This window comes from Otolemur garnettii, unplaced genomic scaffold, assembly GCF_000181295.1.
Source record: "Otolemur garnettii isolate 467f Iridium unplaced genomic scaffold, OtoGar3 scaffold00055, whole genome shotgun sequence".
Taxonomy (NCBI): Eukaryota; Metazoa; Chordata; class Mammalia; order Primates; family Galagidae; genus Otolemur; species Otolemur garnettii.
The window spans coordinates 8,211,141-8,233,911 of NW_003852450.1; the positions used below are offsets into that span (position 1 = coordinate 8,211,141).

Genomic DNA, 22,771 nt, shown 5'->3' on the forward strand with positions numbered 1-22,771 from the left:
TCAGATGAGCTGGGGTTTTTCTGGATCTGTGGCTTCCAGCATCCCTGTGGGGGGTCTTTGTTTCTGTGCGTTTGGAACAGCACCCCAGGGCAGACCTTCCCACGCCTGACGAGAGAAGGCACTCCATACCAGGTGAGGAGGCATGTGAGGAAACACCCCATGGCGGGGGCACCAAGGAGGGGACTTCTAGGTACCTGGCTCCAGCTACAGCCCAGCTGATCCAAGAGGTGAGCTGGGGGCTAGGATACAGCAGTGCGCTGCATTGAGGGGTGCAGCCCGTGATGGCCTGGCATCAACAGAGGGTAGAGTCAGCAAAGGCAGCTGCCTGGGAAGACCCCACTTCAGCTTCCTCTCTTCCCTACAGGCTCTGGTTCGAGGGGGCCTGAGTACCTTGGCAGATGATGCTGGCTTCATCATGGCGACAGGCCAGGCACTGGCAGATGCCTGTCAGATGGAACCAGAGGAAATGGAAGTTGCAGCAGCAGAGCTATTGAAAGGACGAGAGTCCCAAGAGGGCATGGCCAATGCCCTGGAGTGCCTGAGCCATAGGTCCTCCCTGGACAGCCTCAACCAGCGTCAGGGCTCCCGGGAGACCCTCATTGCTTCTAGGCTGTGAAGCCCACACAGCATCAGCATGGGCTTAGAGCTAGCATGACCAATAGGGGTGGGGAGCTGGCATGGAGAAGGGCCACCCCACCACGGCAGCCTCCTCCCCTCAGCAGCTGGATACCTAGGCTGAGCAGAGGTGGTCAGGGATCCTCTCAAAAAGCCAGGAGGAAGTAAATGAACAGCCCCTTCCCCTCACCAGCAAGAAGCATGATTGGATGAGCTGCTAACGTCATTCAAAAAGGCCTAGTGGGTATCAGTGTCTGTCCAGCCTAAGGCCACTCCCATCAGCAGAATATTAAAGTCTCCAGGCCTGTGGACACTGGCACCTGGGCTCTGCTGTCTCCTTGTTTGGACTCTTTTATAATCAGTCTTTCCCCTCCCTCATTCCTTCCCCTGAGGCCTTGTCCGTGGGCTTGGGAGCCTGGGTCTGAGTGACCAGAGAAGCTTTCTGGATTTTCATTCTGCATGATGCAGGGAAACTTTTGTGGAGAGTGTGGGTTCTCCTGCAAGTCATGGCCAGGTCAACCGGCCAAGCAGCCCCAGGAAGGGCTGGTGGTTTTAGAAGCAGTCCCACACCCTAGGTCACACTGTGGCCAAACTTCTCTGAAGCCACGACTGTGTCTCATTGGCCCTTGGAGCCTGCAGCTGTTCTGTGCTTATGGCCTTGAGTATCCCAGCTCCCCAATCTCCACAGCTCCTCCCATCCACACCAAGAAACGGCTGCTGACATACCTGATCTCATGCCAGAGGTTGCTTTTAATGCATCCTATTTACAAAGCACTTTCACATACCATATCCATTTTATTCTCACCACAAATTTGAAGGTAGATGTGGATTCCGTGTTAAATGTGGGAGGTGAAGTGACATGCCCATGGTGGGCAGCCAGGGAGAGGTGAGGTCAGGGCTCCACACTGGGCCCTCCAAGACCCTGCCATTCTCTTCCCACTTCACTGGACCCTTGCTCTGCTCACCACTCTGTCACTGAGCCAGCCTCCCCATGCAGAGCCAGCCTCCCCATGCAGCCTCTTGCCAATCCCCAGCGGGTTTTTCGGCTTCCCGTGCCTTCCCCAAGCTGCCCATCACACAGGACAGGGACACTGACATCCTGATTGTACTGTCCATCCATACTCCCAGCCTCAGCTGGGCCTCAGAGCTTCCTGTCCTTATCAGCGCAGCTATTTCAACTCGCCTCTCTCCTTGAACCTCAATACCAGGGGCTGGCTTTGTCATCTCCACAAAGGAGAGCCACCAGAAGGTCCCTCCTTCAGCTTCTGCCACCACACTGATGAGCCTACTTGCTTCTGCTCTCTCATGGGAAGCCAGGTCTCCTCTCCTGCCAACTCTTCAGATTCTACCCCAGCCATGCTCTCCTCCCCGCCTCCCTACTGGCCCCTCTGTCTTCACAAAACACACCCATGTGCCTCCCTCTAACAACCCTGCAGCCATCCCATCTCCTCCTCACACAATGGAGGACCAAACTGCTTCCCAAACAGCTTATGTGGGTGGTCCCCTTTGTCTTCATTTGTGTTTCTCCTTCCCATTCCTCCACCCCATGCAGTCACCTTCTGCCGGCCATTCTCTGCGGCAACCGCAGTAACCATATCGCTAACAATCTGGTTGTTCATCCAGTGACCCCTTTAAATCCTTACCTTACATGACTTCTAGGCAGCATTGGATACCATTTAACCCCGCCCTCGGCCTGAATGCTCCCCAAAGTTCAAATCTTCTGAGTTTCTTCCAACCTCTCCCATGGTCCCACTTGAAGCTTCCTTGGAAATTCTCCCTTGACCCACTGGCCTCTCAAGGAGGTTCTGGTCCCTTGACATTTTCTTCTCACTTAGCCCATTGTCATGTCTTAGCTGCATTTATGTACCAGTAATTCCCAAATCCATATTTCTAGTCCAACTCTCTCCTAAACTCCAGAGACAACTCCTCCAAGACAACTCTATGTCTATGTCCCAATGTGCCCTCATATCCTCTCCCCAAAGCCCATTCCGCCCTCTGGTGTTGCTGATCTCAGGGAAGCCGCTCCTCATTCAACTCAGGAGCCTGGGTGTTGTCCTGAACTCCCACCACCCCTCTAACTGTGGCCGCAAATTCCCCCTCCTAAATATGTCTCTCACCTGTCATCCTTCGCTTCATCCCCAGGGGCACTTTCCTGGTAGTTTGATCTTCTTTTCCTGCCTCCCAGCCTCCTCTCTTCTCTTCTTCCCAGCATGTTTCTGATCTTTCTAAAGAAAGAACCAATCGTCTTATTTCCTTGCTTAAAACCTGTGGTCCCCAAGTCCCAGGCTGGGAACTGGTACTAGTCCGTACCTGTTAGGAACCGGGCCACATGGCATCACCTTCTGAGCTGTGCCTCCTGCCCCACCCCCAACCCCATTCATGGAAAAATTGTCTTACATGAAACTGATCTTTGGTAGTAAAAAGGTTGGGGACTGCTGCTTAAAACCCCTAGAGCACACCCCCAAAGCCTTCTGAATATTGAACAAGACCCTTGCCTCAGCTCACAAGCCTCTCCCAGATCGGGTCCCACCCAAGTTTCCGGCTCACTCCAGCCAGGGTAGCTGCTCTCATCTCTGAGCTGTTCTCTCTGGAGGCTTCCTGATAGATCCAGATCATCTTTCAAACCTTACCTTTGCAAAAAGCTTTCCCAGAAAGCCCCCAGACTCTCTATAGTCTGGCCCAGGAATTTGACCCACCATCTTTGCCCCATCACAGCAGGGATCGAAACTGTGTTGTAACTGCTTGTTTTATTTTTACCCCTGCCAGACACCAAGCTCCAGGACAGCCAGGGCTGCGTCCAGCTTGGTCAGTTACCCTCCACGGCTGAGCATTTTCAACACAGACTGGGGCTCAAAATCTGCTAACTGGATGTAGGAAGAGCTAAGAGGTGTGGACCCTGCCGTCTGAAGGCTCCCCACCCAGTGTCACCTGCTCAGCTCTGCAGCCTCAGCTGTCTGTCTGGCTGTTTGTCTGGCTGTCTAGGTCACAGGGAGGAAGAGAGGAAGAGCTCTGCCTCAGAGGTGACAAACTGGACTCCATGGTACTGCTCCCATATGCCCACACTCTTACACTGTCTCTCAAATGACTCCTGCCTAGGGAAGATAAGATACTAAGAACATACATGTGCCCTGTAAAATTCTATACACGGGCATTTTTATTTGAGAGGAAGCTGAGCATCATATTAATAGTTACTATATGTAGATCGCTAAAAATATGCCAGGCCTTGTTTCCAGGGTTTTGCATATATTAACTTATTTAATCCTCTTAATTAAGAAAAGTATCATCATACTCGCTTTGCAAAATGACTCAGAGAATAAGTAATTTGCCTAAGGCCACAAAGCTGGTAAGTGATCCAAGGTGGGAGTGAAACCTTGCAGTTCAGCATCAAATTCCATATCTTTCACTGCTTTTCTATTTGTCCCTCCCGGCCTGAGTGACTGACAGATATGTATATACACGTGGGCTCTGAGAAACCTTCCTATCTATTCAGTCTTCATCCTATGGAAAGTTCAGAAAGTTTCCTTTGCAATATATAAAATGTTCTAATTTGTCAGAGTGTGAAAAGTCCTGCCTCTACTCCCAGTTTCACTTGCTGTAAGGGGGGGTTTCCCTGACAGGACTGCCAGGCTACTCAAGTAAAGCCCAAAAGGAACCCATTGTGGAAACAGGGTTGCAATGGGAGTGAGCAGGAGTGGGCAGATTTCACATGGGACAGACATAACCCTTCCCTCGGCAGGACCCTCTGACAGGGTGCCCCCAGGACCAGGTGGGGCCACCTTCTGTCACCAGAGGGCACCGGCTAGGGGCAATGTCTTCTGGACCCATATATGGGTTCCTGGCAGTTGCCTATAGATTTAGGGCCCAGCTGCTGGGTGGGGAATCTGCCAGGAGGGGTGAGGATGTGGCTGGCAGGAGAGGGGGCACGAAGGCACATGCTGTAGTGGAGGAGCTCTCCATCTGGAAGGTGCAGAGCTCAGATGAAGGGGCTCTGTAAAGGCTGGAGAGAGTGGACTCTTATTCCAGTACACCTTGGGTCTGGCCTGGTACATTTGGAGGCCCTGCTCTGGTTGGGGTTTAGTGACTTCTGCCAAGTTGCCTCTCCTAGGCTCCTCTCTGCAAGGTGTTAGAGAGCAGAGCCTTGGGAGTCAGACTCTCTGGGATCTGATTCCCATATCCCACCACCTCCATGTTGTGTGATGGTCAGGCGGTTCACATCACCCTTCTAAGTTTCTGCTTCTCCCTCTGTAAGGGGGAAGAATAATTTCTACTTTCTAAGGCTGTGGTAAGATATGAATATGGCAAGGTAAGGACCTAGCACCTGGTAAGACACTGCTGTTTTGGTTCTGTGAGATGCTGGATAGTGAGAGGGCCAGACCTCTGAGACAGGAGGAAACCAACCTTGGAGGGTCCTGGGCACGTTTGGGAAAGTGGGCAGCAGTGATGCTGAGCCCACACACCACAGCACTAGGCTTAGGCCTCATACAGGCCCTGCCAGCTCTCACTACCCATCCATAAATGCAGCTGCCTCTGGCCTCAGTCCCCTTACAGAAGACACTGCCAAGGCAAACCTGACCTTGACCCCCAACCTTTATTTCAAGGATCTCGCTCCCTGTTCTATGGCATCTGATCTCAATGGCATGTCACTCTTGCCTTGGGGCTGCCAGCTCATAGTGCCAGGCGGCTCCCCTAACCCACCAGTGGTTGTTTTTCTGCTATTTTACTGACAAGGCAACTCAGTGGCAAGACCCCATGGCCAGTGAATGGTGGAGCTAAAATGCGCCCTCCAGCTTTGTAATTCCATTGCTTCCTTCCATCACCCAGTGTACCACTAAACACAGCTTGACCTTTTGATTGCAGGAGCGCTCAGAAATGAAACGTGCCTATAGGCGACATTTGCACTAAACTTTGCACATCCCATTTAAACACCCATAGGCATTGTTCACAGTCAAAAGGTTCAAGTTCTGTTGAGGAAACCAAGGCAGGGTTACATTTAAAAAAAGAAATTGGTCATAAATACAGGAGACAAATAATAATTCTGGTGCTGAATACTATTTAAACAACTAGTTATCAGTTGCACCTTAGTAGTAGGTCACGGGGATTTTGAGGGTTCAAAGGAGGGAGATTTAGTTGGTGTGGTTCAAAGTCAAATGAACAGAAAGATTTCATGGTGGTGAGAAAGGAAACCAAGCTCAGAAAAGGAAAGATCCATAAATACCCCCTACATCACTGAGTCAGTGAGAGCAGGCAGGAAGAGACCCCTGGCTCCCCCATCCAAGCTTCAGAAAGGCTCCAGGGAAAGTGCAGGGTGCTACATAGGGAAGCCCAGGACTTGGAGAAAAATCATTCCCATCTCTAGTTGTGTGTTCTTTTAAAAATGTCTCTGCCCTTTGCTTTTCTCATCTGTAGAACAATAATAGCTAACATTCATTGAGCCCAGCTCATTTAATTAAAATTAAAAATTAAAATGCCTGGGCAGTGCCTGTGCCTCAAAGGAGTAGGCCTCCAGCCCCATATGCGGGAGGTGGCAGGTTCAAACCCAGCCCCTGCCAAAAACTGCAAAAAAAAAAAAAAAAAAAATTAAAAATTAAAATGCTTTGCTTTTCATGTCTCATTTAATCTTTGCAACACTGCCTGTAAAATAGGTACTACTGTTAATTATGATGGGAAAACTGGGGTTCAGAAAATCTGAGTGAATGACTCAAAGTCACTTGGCCATGAAATGGTGGAGCCAGTTGTCTAACAGGAGCCTGGACACTAACTATTCTTAAACTGCTTATTTCTTGTGTTACTGTGAGGATCACATGATAATCTTCCCCTACCCACCCCCAACCCCCACTCCATCCTCTACTAATCTGGCTCAAGAGCCTTTGCACATTCTGCCAAGCACCAGCCCAGCCACACTCAGCAAGTCCCTCTGTGCACAGGCCAAGTACTCTCAAGCTCTCACCAACAGTGTCTGTCTGCACCCAGCAAACTCCTGCTTTTGTCTCAACCTGACAGCCTTCTCTGATGGCCAGAGTAAACTTAGTGGCTGCTTCCTTAGTGCTTTTACACATTTGATACTTTTATTATGGCACTTATTACACTGCATCCCAATTAGGGGTTTGCAGTTTATTTTTTCCAAGTACACTGTGAGGTTCTCAAAGGCAGAGACTGAGTCTTCAACAATTTTGTATCCACAGCCAGGAATAAAGGAAGGAAAGGAGAAAGGAAAGGAGGGAAGGAGAGATGGAAGAAGAGTGGGGAAAATGCAAAGGACTGCTAAATAATATGTATTATTGAATCATTTGAAATTGCTGATATCTGATGCCTTTTGATCTACAAAATGGCTATTGCATAATGAGGGTGAGTTTCCTCATTCTCCGGCCTCACCCAGGTACCACCACTGCCCCTCTGGTTGTCCCTGTTCCCAGCCTTTTGTTTCCAGACAGTTTATACGTCTTCTGACCACACAAAATGGTTTGCATGGGGGCTCACCAAAGTGGGCAGCCCCTGCAGGGTGGTTGCTGGGCAGCACGCAGACTGAAACTGATGGGGCTGTCTGCACCTGTTATCATGGAGACAGGCTCTCAGTGCCCTCTAAGAGGGGAAGCAGAGGCTCGCTCACCATCAGAGATTGTCTCTCCCAGAAAATCTCCTCTTACCACAGCACCCCAAGCCTGGTCCCCTTGTCTTGGGGCTTGCTTCCTTCAAGTCCTGGGGCCCATCTCTTCTTTCCCCTTTGCCAGCCCAAGGGACCCTTGTCAGTTGTGGGGAACAGGTGGCAGAGGAAAGGTCTCTTCCTCCAGGTATTTTCTCATTTGGGCTGTGACTTAAAGTCTTTGGCCACCTAATCCTGGCCTTCTATTTGGATCCTTCAAGTTTGGAAATTAAAGAGGAAGGAAAGTTATTGTCACATTTCTCTGCATCTTCACTAGATTGGCCCTAACTCTCAAGACAAAGAGTCTCCTCTGTCTACTGGTACAAATGTCACGAAGTCCAGGGGTTAAGGGAAGGACACAGATGAACTCTTCAAGAGTTATTTCACCTCAGGCCAATGTGGCTCTTAGTCAAAAAGTCCCTTGAAATGCTCCTAAAAAACCATCCCATGAGATTCGGTGCACATACTGCCTGGGGTGCTACTTCCATTTCTATCCCTTAAAACCTTTAGTCTGATTGCATTTCTGGAGAGCTGGCACTCTTTTTACTCAATCATTTATTTAGGGGTGGGGTCTTGCTCTTCTGCCCAGGCTAGTGTTATGACATGATCATAGCTCACTGCAGCCTCAAACTCATGGGCTCAAGTGACCTTCCACCTTCAGCCTCCCATGTAGCTGGGACTATAGGTATGCACCATTACACCTAGCTAACTTTTTATTTCCTTTAGAGGTGAGGGTCTCACTATGTTTCCCAAGCTGGTCTCAAGTAATTCTCTCACCTTGGACTCCAAAAGTGTTGAGGTTACAAGCATGAGCCACTGCACCTGGCAAGAGCTGGCACTTTGGAGGTTAGCCTTGTGTCACTCCTACTCCCTCCCATGCTGTCTCCTAATCCTTCTCCTATCCCTCTGGTTTTTAAAGTGCTAAATGCTCATTTGCTGCTCTGAAGGTTCTGGCCAAAGCAAATATCTATTAAAATCCAAGAAAATGATGCATCCTTGGGGATTGAAATTCAATACCTCTCAGGCCAGGGCAGGGGGGTGGTGGTGGTTACCTATTAAGCTAATCAGAGGAAAGGGACTTACAAGGATGGCATCTGACAAAGGAGGGGGGTGGCTCTCCTGCTAGGACTGCTAGGAGGCTTCCTCCTCATCACTAGGTCTAAGGAGGGCTCCCATCTCCCCTTCTTTCTCTTCCCTTGTCCCAGGCCTGGGGCTTCATCTCTTCTCTGGCTTTCCTAACCTGGCCTCCTGCTAGCTCCTCTCTAGTGATCCCCTCTCCTGTTTTACACCACCATTCCCTCTCTGTGCTTCTCTCTTTCCCTGCCACTGTCCCCCTTCAGCCCACAGGCCACATTATGAGGGAGAGGAGCCTTTATGTGACCAGAACTCCAGTTAATTGCCACTGTGGTCCAGCCCAAGTCACCAATCACTCTGTGCCTCTGTTTGGACAAAGATGTTGGAGACAATTACTTTTTAACAGCTTTATTGAGGTATAATTAATGTACAATAAACTGTGCATATGCAAACTGTATAACTTGATTAGTTTTGACAAATGCACATACCCATGGAATTATCACCATCATCAAGATAATAGATACATCCACAGCCCTCAAAACTTTCCTTATGCTTCTTGGTAATTCCTCCTGCCCCTTCCATTCCACCCATTGCCCCTGCCAGGCAACCTACTGATCTGCTTTCTGACACTATGGTTTGTATTTTCTAGAATCTTTATATCAATGGAATTATGCAGTGTGTGCTCTTATTGGTCTGCTCCTTTCACTGACTTTCAATTAATTTTGAGAGTCATCCCTACAGTATCACATATCAATAGTTTATTCCTTTGTTAGTTATTTATAGACAGGGTCTCACTCTGTTGCCCAGGGGAGGGTGGAATAGTGTCAGCCTAACTCATAACAACCTCAAACTCTTGGGTCCAAGTGATCCTTCTCCCTCAGCCTCCTGGGTTGCTGGGACTACAGGTGCCCACCATGAACCCCAGCTAATTTTTCTATTTTCAGTAGAAATAGGGCCTCCCTCTTGAACTCCTGAGCTCCAGGGATCTTCCTGCCTCAGACTCCCAGAGTGCTAGAATTATAGGTATAAGCCACCTCGCCCGGTGCTTATTCCTTTTTATTGCTGTATCATATTCCAATGTATGATATGCCATAGTTTCTTTTTCTTTACCCCTTTCACTGTTGACAGACATTTGTGTGGCCTCCAGGTTGGGCCTATGACAAAATGCTTTGATCGTTCATGTATAAATCTTTTGTGGATACATGAAGCAGATGGCTTCTTAGGGCACTCTGCTCACTTTTTTGGCAGCTCAGAAGCTTCTAAGGCCAGATTTGTCCTTTTCCCTCACTGTAATTCAACACAGGATGAAACCAGCAGGCAGCTTGCTTGAGTCTGAACCCTGCCCTGCCACGTGCAGTGTGACCTTGTGCCACTCTTGGTGACCTGGCTTGTTTTATGGGGATGCTAATCATTTCTACTTCCTCGGCTTGTTGTCAGCATTACATTACAGAATGGATCTGAGGCAGTTAGTGCAATGCCCAGCACGGTGTTCAGAAATGGCAGCTGTGATTGTTTTACTGGCACCACTGAGGAGATCTATACAATCCAGAATAGGCTTCCTCTGAGATCTCTGAATACTTACTCTGACCCTTTCTAGTGGTTCCACTTCACAGTGGAGGAACTGAGTCCCAAAGGAAAGTGTGACTTAAATACAGTCAATCTTTGAGTTGGGAGTTAACAAAGGTATGTCCTGATTTCCAGAAAGAGCTGGAATTTTCCAATCACATCACAGCTGACCAGAAGACACTGAGTCCCCACAGGGTTAAAACAAAACCATACTCATTTAGTTAGTTCCTAGGATCCAGAAAAATCTCTGTCAAATCATGACAGATAGGGAGAGGTGGTGGTAGAGAGGCTGCCCACCTCCTGCACGTGCCCAGTAGTAGTCCAGGAGATCAGAACCCAGAATAGGCTCCTGTGGGCCTTAGGAGGGCAGGTAGAGCTCTGAAAAACTCTTTGGCCCTTTGGTATCTTTATAGACAAGGGCTCTGAATTCTGGCTCTGACTGTATCGGGGTGGGGAACCTGCAGCCTCAAGGCCACACATAGCCGTCCAGCTCCTCAAGTGCAGCCCCATAACTGAGTACAAACTTCACAGAAAAAATCCCTTTATTAAAAGGATTTGCTTGTAAATTTTGGATCCAGTCAAAAGGCCACAATCAAACATCCAGAAGGCCACATGTGACCCTAAGGCTACACAACCCTGAAGTTCAGTGGCTTAAGACAATAAAAGTTTCTCATTTATACTCTATGAACAGTAGAGGTATGAGGATGCCAGTGATTCTGAAAGCTTCCACCTAGAGGTGCCACTCACTGTCTACCACATTTCATTGGTTAAAGTGGTGTGGCCACAGCTCTTATCAAAGAAGAATAAGGGCGTGTCGGCCTACCTTGTGCCAGGAGACAGAGAGCTGGAAATATTTGGCAAACTGCACTAATGACTACTTTCTAGCCAAGTGAACTTTGAGCTCATTTCCTCCTCTGCAAAATGGGGATGACAACAGTATTGACCTCACAGATTGTCGTGAGGAGTGAAAGACTTACCTACCCAACACCCTTGGCACAGTGAGGCACATGGGTAATAAAACTTAGATCCCCTTGCAAGCAGCCCCTGGCAAGGTTGAGACCAGGACTTTGTGTGTCATGAGGACCCAGCCGGCCAAGGCTCCACGTTCTGCAGACACTCACTCTGGATAACGAGGCCCCACCACTGAGTAGGAAGCAACAGAAATATCATTTTCTGAAACCTGTCTTCTCCCAGCCTCTGGATCCAAAACTGACCACTTGGGCCAGGCAATGATCACTGCTGTAACCTCCAATCCCGTCCAGCTTTGTTCATAATCATCTATAAGATATCCCACCCCTCCTCAGACTTGCCCGCTGTCCAGTTAAGAGGATAGAAGCCCTTTAAAGAAGGAATGGAGAATCTGAGGGAAAAGAGAAGGAAATTAACATCTGTCTTATGCTGAGCACTATGGTGAACACATGGCCTGGGTTACCTCATTTCAACCTCATAATAGTCCTATGAGGTGAGTGTGATTATCTCCATTCTGAGATGTGGGAGCTGATGCCTCATAACAGCCCTGGATTACACAGCTAGTAAGTGGCAGAGGTGGGATTTGAACTCAGTTCTTTGTGACTCAGAAGACCCCACTTCAGACCTAACGTTTGGTGAGACCTGAATATAAATTCACCAACAGTCCAATCTCAGATGTTTAGGCCTTGGGTCCTATTGTGCCATCACTGTCCCTGCTCTGGGATTGTAGGGACCACGTGTTTAGTCATTGCACTACCTCACTGTGCAACTTTGTTCCTTTACCTTCCTTGGCCTCAGTTTCTTTAGCTGAAAATAAAAGGACTGGACTAGACTATCTTAGGGTCTTTCTAAGTCTAGGATTTGGTGACACAGGTTACTCAATGCTCGCTCCTGCCTTTGGCCCTAATACTGTATTAGGATGCATCGCAAAGTGGAAGGGTGCATAAAGATCCCATGTTTGAAGTTACACAGAGTAATAACTAAATCATTATTTGACACTAAAAATTGTTTTTAAGATTGATGGGGTGTTTGTAATCTATAGCAGTTCTCTCCCTTCCTTGCTATTTATAACAAACTCTGGTTTCCTCTGTGGCTAAGTCTGTCTCCTCCTGTAAAAGAGGAAGTCAGGCTGAACCTGTGCCTGAGCTAAGATCTTTTGAGCCTGTAACCCCATAGACCCCTTCTGGGGTCTGAGTTCCTGCTGATGGGAAGAACTAGGGTCTGTCTCCAGGTGGGAATTAGAGGGTACAGCTGAACCATCTGCCAGCAGGATGGGCCATGTCTGTTCTCTCGCGGAACTAAGCACAGATGCTAGGGTGGGGTTGGGGTTAGGACAGAGGTCCAGAACTCCATATCTTTGACCCTCAGAACTGTGGATCAATGCTCAGATAGTTTTTGCAAATGTCAGTGCCCGGTGCTAACTCTGCAGAAGATAAAAGGGAACAGAGCTCAAATTCAGATCACCTTTGGAGACATTTCTGAGGCCTATAGCCATAGGTGTCTCTTAGGTGTTTTGATTTGTTGCTGTAGGGTGGCTGTTGAGAGCTGGGACGTGCCTGAGAGATCTGGGCCAGATGGCTGCCCCACGTTGCTACAGGAGTAAATTTCAACTACTGTAGCGTGGGAGCTTCCTGCCTCGGAAAGGGGCCCCAACACCTCCCCCATTTTCCCATCTGCCTAACACCCACAGCTTCTGTCAGAAGAAATGATGACAGCCCCAAGATGCCTGAGGGAAGTGCCTCAGCTCAGGACAGGAGTGGGGGCTCAAACCCCTGTCCAGTTAGGAGGCTCCGTGTTAGCCCATGATTGTGCGTGCGTGTGTTTGCTTCTCTCAGGCAGAGAGGAAACCACTGGGGTGGGGAGATACGCATATAGGTAACTGATCCTGAGAAACTTGAGGGCTTGAAGGGCGGGAAAGAAATTGCAGCTGGGAAGAGGTAGAGCGGGTGGGAGAGAGGGGCACAGGAACAACCAGAGAGAAGCAGCAGCAGCTGTGTTGAAGCTGGACAGAGACTACTGGAAAGGGAACAGATTTTCCTAGATTCCCTCTGTCCATCTAACCTGATCTCCTCAAGCAGCAGTTTAAGCCTCTTTCCCACCTTGCATCCCACTCCCTCTGCCCAGTTACCTCCTTACTCTTGGCAGCAGAGGAAGCCCAGAAGGGTGCTACTGAGGTGGCTAAGGTAGCCTAAGTACTCAGGCCCTGACCTCTCTGAGGCCTGCGTTTCCGACCTATGGGCAGCCCAACTTCCCGTGGCTCAACACTCTGCGGCCTAGAGGGATGCAGAGGGGGTGGGTAGCAGCTCTGGAGGCATTTCCCAGCAGTAGAAGAGTGAGTCAGAAGGGTCACCTACAGTCAGAAGTCAGAGAGGACCTCCTGCAGACAGGAAACCAGAGCTGGGCCCCAGAGAAGCCCAGGGACGGGTGGGTGGGAAAACAGCTTTGCAAAATGAAGCATTATAATTCAGGAGTGCTAAACCTGGAGCCTGCTGTGCCTGGAGGAAAAGCCTGAGGCAGCTCAGTTTCCTTCCCTCTGGTCAGTTGCTTGGACTAATCTGGGAAGTCTGAAATCAGATGCGGGAGTTCAAATCCTCAAACTGTTTGCTGCTATCTTGCATGAGATCTGCCAGACTGAAAAAGAATATTAAAGCTAGCTCACAAGATTATGGGGATAAAATGAGAAAGAATATGCACATAAAGTATTTATCTGTAGAGGTGGTCCATACATGTTAAATCTCTTCTCCACTTTTTATTTTGGTTGGAAGATGGGAAAGAATGTCCACGGTCTGACTCCTCTGCTGGCCTCACTCTGGGAGGGGTGATCCACTGAGTTCAGGGAGAGCTTTCCAGGTTCAAATGTTAATAAAGGGTGAGGACCTCCTTCTCCCACTCCCACCCCAGGGGCACTGCTGGTGGCACTCTTCCTGCCAGGAGGGTGGAGAGGGTGTGTTGATTTGCCCTTGGAATTATCTTTGTTTTTGGTTTGACCTTAATAGGTCTAGTCAAGTAGATCTGAGCTACTGGATGGAGCAGTAACTGCTGGGGGAGAGTGGGAGTGGGAAGGGGAGGAAGATGGCACCAGCAGATGCATCTTCAGACCCTAATCCACACCCTTGCCAAAATTTCTGATGTAGTTTCATCATCTGAGGGTGATGCAAGACGACTGGAGTCAGACACCCCTTCCTACCCTCCCCCACAAATCTCCGTCCACATCTGGAGCTGGAGCTGGGTCCTCCTCTTGGGCTCTTTCCAGGAGAGGGAGCTGGGTGAAGTAAGGGAGGGAGGGCAGCTGGTGAGGGGCCTGTGAATGGCCCTAATGTTGAGGGTTGTGGGGTGGGGAGGTGGAGGTCTGGTCTCAGAGTGGGGGAGGTGGACTGGAAAGGGAGCTGTGACTTTGCAGCACTGGTCTCCTCTTTCCTCACTGTCCCATGATAGTTTCAGTAGCTCCTCTTTGCCCTTTCTATCCCCTCCAGCAGGCAGCTGCCCTCCTTCTTCTCTTCCCACTCACTTCAAGGCCCAGCCTCTCTACCCAGGTGCTCCGAACTGGAACTGAGTGACCCCTTTGTTCCCTCTTCTCCTCCAAGGCAGCTTGGACCTCCCACCCTGACCCTCTGCCCCTACTGCCACAACAAGTAGAGTGTGGGCCAGGCCCAGTGTGGTCATCTATAGGTCATAAAGGTCAATGGGACTGTGGTCTAGCACGAGGGAGGGGCCGGTCTGGGCTAGAAGCCTGGCTAGGAATCAACCAAAAAGATGAGCGCCTTAAAATGCCATAGGGCAAAGGTGGGGGGAATTTTAGTTAGGCACTAGCAAGAACCCCCTTTAATAAAGGTTGGTGAATTTACTGGAATAAATGCAAAAGGGAAGCTTTCCTGGTTCTTCAAACTATAAACCGCTAATCTCTGTGGGATGCTTTGAAGTGTAGCGCTTTGCCAGGGAGACCCAGGTTCTTACCATGCTTAGCCACTAACTTGCTTTGTGACCTTGAGTAGTTTCCCTCTTTGCGTCTGAGTTTCCTCATTTATGAAATGAAGGTCCCATTCAGGATGAGGCTCTGCGATTCCAGCGGTAGAGGTTCCAGCGTGGTCTGCTTCGCAGCGTGCCACTCCAGAGCCCCGAACCCCGACCCCCATCCCCCAATCCCAGCTGCCCCGCCCCCCAGCAACCGGGTGGACGCCAGCCAAGAGGTCCCTTTAAAGGCGCAATCCCGCCCCCGATGCTCGTTCGGGCCTTCGATTGGTGGCTCCTGGACGGGGCGGGGCCCAGCGCGGGCTCCGCCGGGCTCGGGGGCGGGTCCTGTGCCTGCTCGGCCCCCGCCCCCTTTGTTCGCGCTCCGGCGGGAGGTGGCGGTCGGGGTGGGAGGTGTGTGCGCGAGTGTGCAGCGCGGTGGTGAGCTACGAGTCGCGCCGCCGGCTGTCAGCTAGCTCCGCGCCACCGCCCGATGGCGCGAGGAGGCGCGCGGGCCCAGTACGCGGGGGCTGGCCGCGGGTGAGCCCCTCTGTCTGCCGCCCGCGAGCATGTCACCTCTAGCTGCCGCGGCAGCCACCGCCTGCAGTGCCAGTGCCCCCGCCTCCCGCGGCCTCAGCCGCTGCCTCAGGCATTGGCCCCCGGACCCCCACCCCTGATACAAGCCCAGACCCCTAGCGCCAGAGGACCATGGCTGGCCAGGGGGACTGCTGCGTCAAGGTGGCCGTCAGGTAGGGACCAGCGACGGGGAAGAGGGACCCACGGAGGTGGCTCAGGCTTTGTCTCGCGTGGGCTCAGGGCCGGGGGCGCGGGCACCGCTTGAGCTGGAGCCCGCACTCCCGAAGGAGGGGCCGGTGTGGGCCAAGCTGGAGGGCGCCACGCGCTGGCCGGGCTGTCTCAGGGGAGTGGCGACCCCGCGAAGGTGGCTTTGTTTGGGTGGTAATTTCAGGCCCCTCTTGGGAGCCCTTAATGATCAGAAAATCGAATAAACAAGGAAATCCGGTATTTCACACCCAGCCCTGGCCCAGGCCGAAGCGTCTGTGTGTTTCCTCTCCGCCTCCCCACGAGGCTGCTGTCTCATGTGGGGATGTTGTAGGGAAGAAATTTTCCCTTCATTCACCCCTGTCAGCTAGTTCTGTGTTCTTGGTCCAGCTAGTGAAGGCAGCATATCCTCTCCAGGAGCCGGTTCTGCAGACAAAGATCTGGTGCGAGGACCAATGGAAGATCTGGGAGGGTGCGTTAGCCTTCTGTGGGGAGTCAATGGCTTTTGGAGAGAATCCTGCTGGTCCTGTCCCAAGAAGAGATGGGGCTAGGGAAGGGGGGAAGAAGTGTATCTAAGGTGCTACCCTCTGAAAGGGCAGGAAGGTATGATTCTAATGCCCCATCCTTAGACACTTAGATAAAATGGAGGAGGGGAGGGCTGGTAGACTTATTCCGGGTTTCATTCTCAACAGCTCTGAGACTTGAAGTGATATCCCCATAGAAATGAGGCAAGGAGAGGACAAGCCGGGTAGATTGTGTTGGGTGGGGTACATACATAGAGGTGCGGGGGCAGGAAATGCTGTGAAGTTGAACCATCTGTGCTCTTTGTGCTGGGTGGAGATGCTTTGCACCACATCACCTCTGCCAGTTTTTGTTTTGGGTTTTTCTCTTTGAGAGGGGTGTATTGGTGGCAGAGTGCCAATGTGGGACTTTTCACCAAGGTAGAAGTGTGGAGAGAACATCTATCTCTGCCCCAACCCTGTATGATGGATGGCAAGAGGGGTTCAGGTCTAGGATAGGTCTCTGAGACAGGTCTCTAGATCCCCTGGGTCACATGTGACCCGGATTAGAAGGGTCCTGAGAGTTGCTTCTAGAAAGGGTCAGAGATGGCGATGGAAAAGCTTTCCCCTGCCTGTTCCAGGGCAGATGCCCCTGCCACCTGGTCAGCCCTCTACAGCCCAGAGAAGAGGACCTTGCCTCTGATCAGTGCTGGGATTGAGGGAGGGAGATTGAGGGACCTCCACCCTTGCACCCCAAGCAGCACTGGAGCATCACTTGAGCACAGCCTTCCTGGCCCTGAACAGCCAGGGAGACAAAGAGGAGCCCTGCAGGTGCCTGGTGGGCTGGCTGGGGCGGGGCCAGGCTGCTGCTGGGACTGACATTGCAGCAGGATCCAGTGTAGGTCGAGGGAGGGGGTGCATGGGTGAGGGGTGGGAGTGAGAAATGTAAATATGGCATCTGCAGCAGATTGGGAGAGTCCAAAAACACCATAAAAGGGAAATCTGAAGCTCTGGCCCCTACCCATTGTGAACTAGGACTGGAAAGGAGGAAGGTTAGGGTGCTCCTTCCACAGGGGGCTTTCCTTTAGACTCCATCTTGCAGAGCCAAACAAAGCCTGTCTCCCCCCTACACACACACCTCTGTTCAGGGTCCCTGAGCTGGAATGGGGGGCATGGTAAGGGGTGAGGCTTCTACCTGGGGAGTCTTATAGGACTGGCATCTTGTATAGAAGAGTGAGGAAAAGCTAGTGTTTCCTTCCCACTACTAGAAGGTCCCTGGAACCCTTTCTACAGAGAAAGGACTTTGCCTGCCCTCTGCACTTAGTTTTTCAGGGTGCAGTGTGTCATCTTTGCTTCCTAGTCAGATTGCCCTAAGTGGTGTCAGGATGCCTCCATGCTTTGCCTTGCATCACTGATCTGGATGGAAGAGTAGGGGGTTTGAGTATCTTCAGGGGCTTTGGGAAAGTGAGGCCCCCACCCACTCCTCTGCTTCACCCCAGCATGAGTGCCCAGCCCCAGCACACGCCAGACCTCAATGGGCAGCCGGCCGTGGAAGTCAGACAATGGCTGGACAGAACCCAGCTTCTAATCAGAGAGCTGAGGATAGGACTGGGCCAGGGCTGGGCTGGGCTGGGAGGGGGAGCAGATGGTGCTAGTGACAGGTTGTAAGGTTGTAGGGGAGAGTTCTTGTACCCCCCTCCCTCTACCCTCAGAAATCACTTATCCCATCTAAAAGACTGGGTGGTGATGTGCACTAGTGTAGAGCACTTATGGGAAAGACAAAGATTTGGGATTGCCTAGAGCCTAGCCCAGCTCCAGGGGTCACTACCTCCTGCCAGGTTTAGCTGTCTTTCTGACTTTCTGGAAGTCCTTTCCTGAATCTGGCTGAGTACTTTCTTAATTCCCATGAGAATAACTTGCAGTAAGCCCTGGATCTAGCTCTTCAGACTGGGAGACCTGGATGAGACAGATTTAGTCTGGGGTGTGTGTGTGTGTGTGTGTGTGTGTGTGTGCAGGGTGAGAGGCCCTGGAGCTGTTAGACTAGGTGAGAAGTACCAGGCCCAGGGTTCTTGGCCCTAGAAGGTGTTTGGGATGAGGAGCAAAGCTGGCTATCTGTGGAGGGCTGCTCTATGGGGAAGGCCTGGGCTCCAGAACAGGCAAAGAAGGACACTTGCAGGACCTGGGCCTTCAGGATAAGGAGAGAAGACCCAGGTGGGAGTAGACCCCCCAAAGTCCCACACTGTGGCTTCCCCAGCTAGATGGAGTCTGGTCCTTCTGCCCCTGAACCCAGGCTAGGTGGCTTTACACCAAGAGATTCCCAAGCTGGCCCCTCCAGCCTGCCCTGTGATCCCTTTATCCATTAATCCCCTTGTACTGTAAAGACTCTCAGCTTCCTGGGCTTGACTAGAACTGGCCTTTACCTGGGAGAAGAGGTGTGCAGAAGGGCCAGAGATAGGTGAGGCTGAGCTATGCCCCAGGCTGCAGAAATACAGGCCTGAATAGGAGGGGAGAAGGGGTTTAGCTATTAAGAAACGCAAGTTGGCAAAGTTAAAATTGGGGAAGGAAGCCAAGTCACATGGTGAGTTTATTTAAGACCCTTTCAAGCCCCTAGCTCTTAGCTCCCTCTATGAGGGGAGCCCTCAATGTTGCTTAGCCCCCTCCCCCTTATCTCTGCCTGGCTTCCCTAAGCTTCCTTCCTTTAGTCTGCTGGGGAGGGGGAGGTGCCTTGGCCAGTCCTGCATCCATCATTGAGACTATAGGCTTCAGCAAGGGATGGGGAGGAGGTTGAGGGGAACCCAAGAGATGGTATTCGAGTGCACCCCTCCCTCTCCTATTTGGGTTCTCTTGCTGCAGTTATTTGTCTAGTTGTAGACTACTCTGAAATCTTGGTCAATCACTGAATTTCGAGTCAAGAGCATCAGTGAGTTGGGAGAGAGAAACTGAAGACAACAGAAGAAACTGGGTGGGGGTAAGAATGTGGGGAGCCTTCTGAGTCCCAAAGCAAGTCAATGCCGATCATTGCCACTTGTGTCCCATGCTGTCCAGTTTATAGAACTGGGAAACTGAGGCCTAACCCGGACATCATGTGGGCAGTGTGGAGACCTGAATCTTGGTAGTGGCCTCCTGCTGCAGAAATAGGGCTTATGTCATCACAAGGAAGTAGAGTGTAGTAACCACAGGCCCCGGAAACCTCCTCCTCCCTCACCCAATAGCCTGCCTGATTGGATCTCAGCTTTAGAAAGCCTCCCAGTGGAGGTCGGGTGGGGCTGGGGAAGTGGCAGACACCCTCATTCTGACAGCTCTGGGAGCAAAGGGCAGGGCCTGAGCCAAGGCAGTTCATTCACTGGCTATATGAAGGGGTCCTTTCCCAGTTTGTCCTGCTGGGCCTCAGTTTTACCCAGTGGAGAATGGGAACAGCTGGTTTGTTCTGGCTTGTTCATGGGTGAAGTGGTTTGAATGAAGGAATTCCCTCCAAAGAGGAGGAACAAAATGTAGAGTAGACTCCTGAAGAGTTGAATATAAATAAAATGTTTTAAAAATAAGTCCTGAGTGGCACCTGTGGCTCAGTGAGTAGGGTGCCAGTCCCCATATACCGAGGGCCAAACTGCAACAAAAAAATAGCCAGGCGTTGTGGCAGGCACCTGTAGTCCCAGCTACTCAGGAGGCTGAGGCAAGAGAATCGCCTAAGCCCAAGAGCTGGAGGTTGCTCTGAGCTGTAAAGCCATGGCACTCTACCAAGGGCGATAAAGTGAGACTCTATCTCTAAAAAAATAAAAAATAAAAATAAGTCCTAACTATAATAGACCTGAGAGGTGTCTTTCAAGTTAAAGCTATAAGAAATTACGTGGTACATTGAATCCACCTCCCACCCCTTAATTAATTTAGAGCAGAAAGAACCTTGTGACAGAATGGAGTCTGAACCAAGAGGTGGCTAAGCACTGTGATTTACTGAACACCGTGCGGGCATTGTGCCTGCCTTATCCCATTAAAGCTGCCAGGTAACTAATATTATTCCCATTGTATAGACGTGAAAACACAGGCAGGAAATGGAAGAATCTGGATTTTAACCCAGGGCGCTCTTACTTGTGAGCCCATGCACTTGGAACTACTCTGAGCTGCCTCCTAATTCACCTGCTAATTAGTTCTGTGCTTAGAGTCTCCATGCCTCAGTTTGGGGAAGGCACAAGTGCTATGCAGATCCGAGGCTGTCTGGGTTTTCCCTGCAGTGGTTCTCAACCTTCCTAATGCGGCAATGTATGTTCATTGTGAAAAAGGGGTCATGACCCAAGGTTGAGAGCTGCTGCTATGGGATTGCTTATGAGCATGGTCACCACCTTGGCCCTAAATCCATGCTGTTCCCCTTTGTGTTTGGGGCACTTCTCCTTCCCCATTCTCCCTTTCTTAGATTCCTGCATCCTTGCCTGGGATTTGTTTTCCTGCCCGAGTTCCATTTTGTCACTTTGTAGGGAAGGGAGCTCTGGGGCAGCCAAGTTCCCTCACACCATTCCAAGGGCAGAACCCTCAATGTCCTAGTTCTCCTGTCTTCTGTGCCCTTCCCTCCTAGAACAGCTGGAAGGACACTGAGAGGATGTTGGGCTGGGGGAGGAGAGGTTGCCTCTCTGCCAGGAGGGGAACCTGGCTGGGATTGGTCTTCCTTGGCTCCAAGATCTACCTCTGTGTCCCTAAGGAGGAGGGGCAGGGGTGGAGCTCTGTGGGAGGGGCTGTGACACCTCTGGTCACATAACAGTATTGTCCTGTTCATTTGAGGATGTTCTTACTCCAGCTGCCTTGGAATGTGGAAAGGAGGTCCTACCCAGATGTTGGAGTTGCTGACCTGCTTTCCATTGGGAAGCTTATCATCAGAGCCCTGTCCTCCTTTCTCTAGGCTGGCTGGTCCTGCCCCAGGCCAAGTTAAGGTGCACAGAGGAGAGCCGGCTTGCATGCAGGCTGGGGAACAGTGCCAGTGTGGTAGGGAGAGGTTCGTTGCCCTCCATAGGCAGCCAGCTGCCTGTTGCTCTGCATTCCTCAGCAGGGGAACGTCCCCAGGGCCCAGTCTCCACTGAGCTGCCCCCCACCAGATGCCAGATGCCAGTGCTGTCACAGCTCTGAGCTCTGAGCTAAGCCTGGCTCTGCAGAGTCTCCTGTCTCCCGGGAGGTCATGGGAAACCCCTGCCAGATGCCCTGAGATGGGGGTGGGACAGGGAGAGTGATGCTGGAGCACAGCTGAGTGGCACTTTCCTGGGCTGGGCTTTCCCCTCTTCCCAGGCCCCAGAGAAGGAGGAGCTAGACCCTCAGGAAGCTCCTGGCTCCCTCTCATAGCCAGGCCTATGGCAGGCTGGGGGTATGTCCTGCTCAGGGCGGGGACTGGCCCCTGCTCTCAGCTCAACCTCTGCAAACTCTCTGACATCTCACCCCAATCTGCTTGCTTACCTGCTTCCTCCCTGTGCCTGGTTTCAGCCTTTCTAGGGGGTGCCCCTGGGTGCTGCTAACATCCCAATGCTCTGCAGGGCCATGAAGAGCAAAACTCAGGGAGCCACACAGCAGGCCCTCCCTCCCCTCTTTGCCTGTTTAACCCTGATCATCACTGAGAAGTGAGTGACCAGGACTCTGTACAACTGGAATTCATCCATTCATTGTAATATCCATTCATCGTAAGATCAAGGACAACCCTAGAGGAGAGAGTAGGGTCAGAGTCCTGAACTCCAGGCATCCCGGGTTGCTACCCCAAGGCCTCCTGTAGGTTTTCTTAGAGTGTCACACCCCCTTCCTTTGCTCTCAGGAACATGTTTGAGGGCAGAAGTCAGGCAGAGAAGGTTGAGAGACTCCTTAGACCAGGCCTTCCAGGTCCTCTCAAACCCTGCCCTTTGGCCTCACAGTACAAAGCCTTCTTGTTTGGGGGTTCAGAGCCAGGCCCAGCCTTTTTTCCCTGAGGGCAGCCTCAAGAGGGCTGGGCTGTAGGAGTGTCTAAGGGGCCAGGAGAGGGTTCAGTGCGAGAGCAACAAGACCCTCTTGTTGTCCCCTGGATTCTGGTGGCTCTGTCCCCAGTAGTGCTAGGCTGTCCCTACACTTTACCCCTGCAGCTGAAAGGGCCAACACCCCAAATTAGATCTTGCCACCCTGTCATAGGGAAGACTAGCCTCTGTGGGAAGATGCCTTGTCTGGCCTAAGTCGCCTAAAGCCCCTGGGTATCTGGGAGCCAGACTCCCCTGAGAGCAGGGATTTGCATCTAGCAGCCCTTCCCAGAGCTGGCAGGCTGCCATGGGGAGGAGGAGAGGATGCTCATTAAAGTGGGGGTGTAGACGTCCTCTTTCTGCTGCAGAGGAGAGCCTCCTTCCTCTGGCAGGGAAGCAGCCTCCTGGGTTCCCAGCTCCACACTTCCCCATACTCCAGGCTTTGGCTTTCTTAACTGCGAAAGGGAGAAAATGCTTTCCCAACAGACAGCTAGTGGCACTGCTAGCAGCTGTCGGTAGGATCAGTCCAGGAGATTCTGTAAGGGGATTGTTTTTCTCCAGGCAGGATTGGCCACAGGCAGCTTTGGTTTGAATTTCATCTCCACCATTACAAATTGTGTGACTTTGGGCTTGTTAAATTTCACCTGCTGAGCCTCAGTTAAGTGGGACAGAGATCCCCAGTTTCACAGGGTTGTCATAATATGTGTGTTCATATATATCAAAGAGCT

The 22,771-nt window shown here is 51.2% G+C and overlaps 2 protein-coding genes across 2 annotated transcripts in view; both read left to right on the forward strand.

Annotated features, from left to right (window-relative positions):
• The window catches only part of CACNA1S (calcium voltage-gated channel subunit alpha1 S), a 68,601-nt gene extending 67,985 nt beyond the window's left edge, over nt 1-616 (forward strand). The window contains 2 exon segments of the mRNA XM_012806611.1: nt 81-227; nt 365-616. Coding sequence (XP_012662065.1) covers nt 81-227; nt 365-616 — 399 coding nt within the window.
• Nucleotides 617-15,305: 14,689 nt separating this feature from the next.
• Nucleotides 15,306-22,771, forward strand: part of KIF21B (kinesin family member 21B) — a 44,739-nt gene continuing 37,273 nt past the window's right edge. Inside the window, exon 1 of the mRNA XM_023514557.1 lies at nt 15,306-15,352. Coding sequence (XP_023370325.1) covers nt 15,306-15,352 — 47 coding nt within the window. The remainder of the gene's footprint in view (nt 15,353-22,771) is intronic.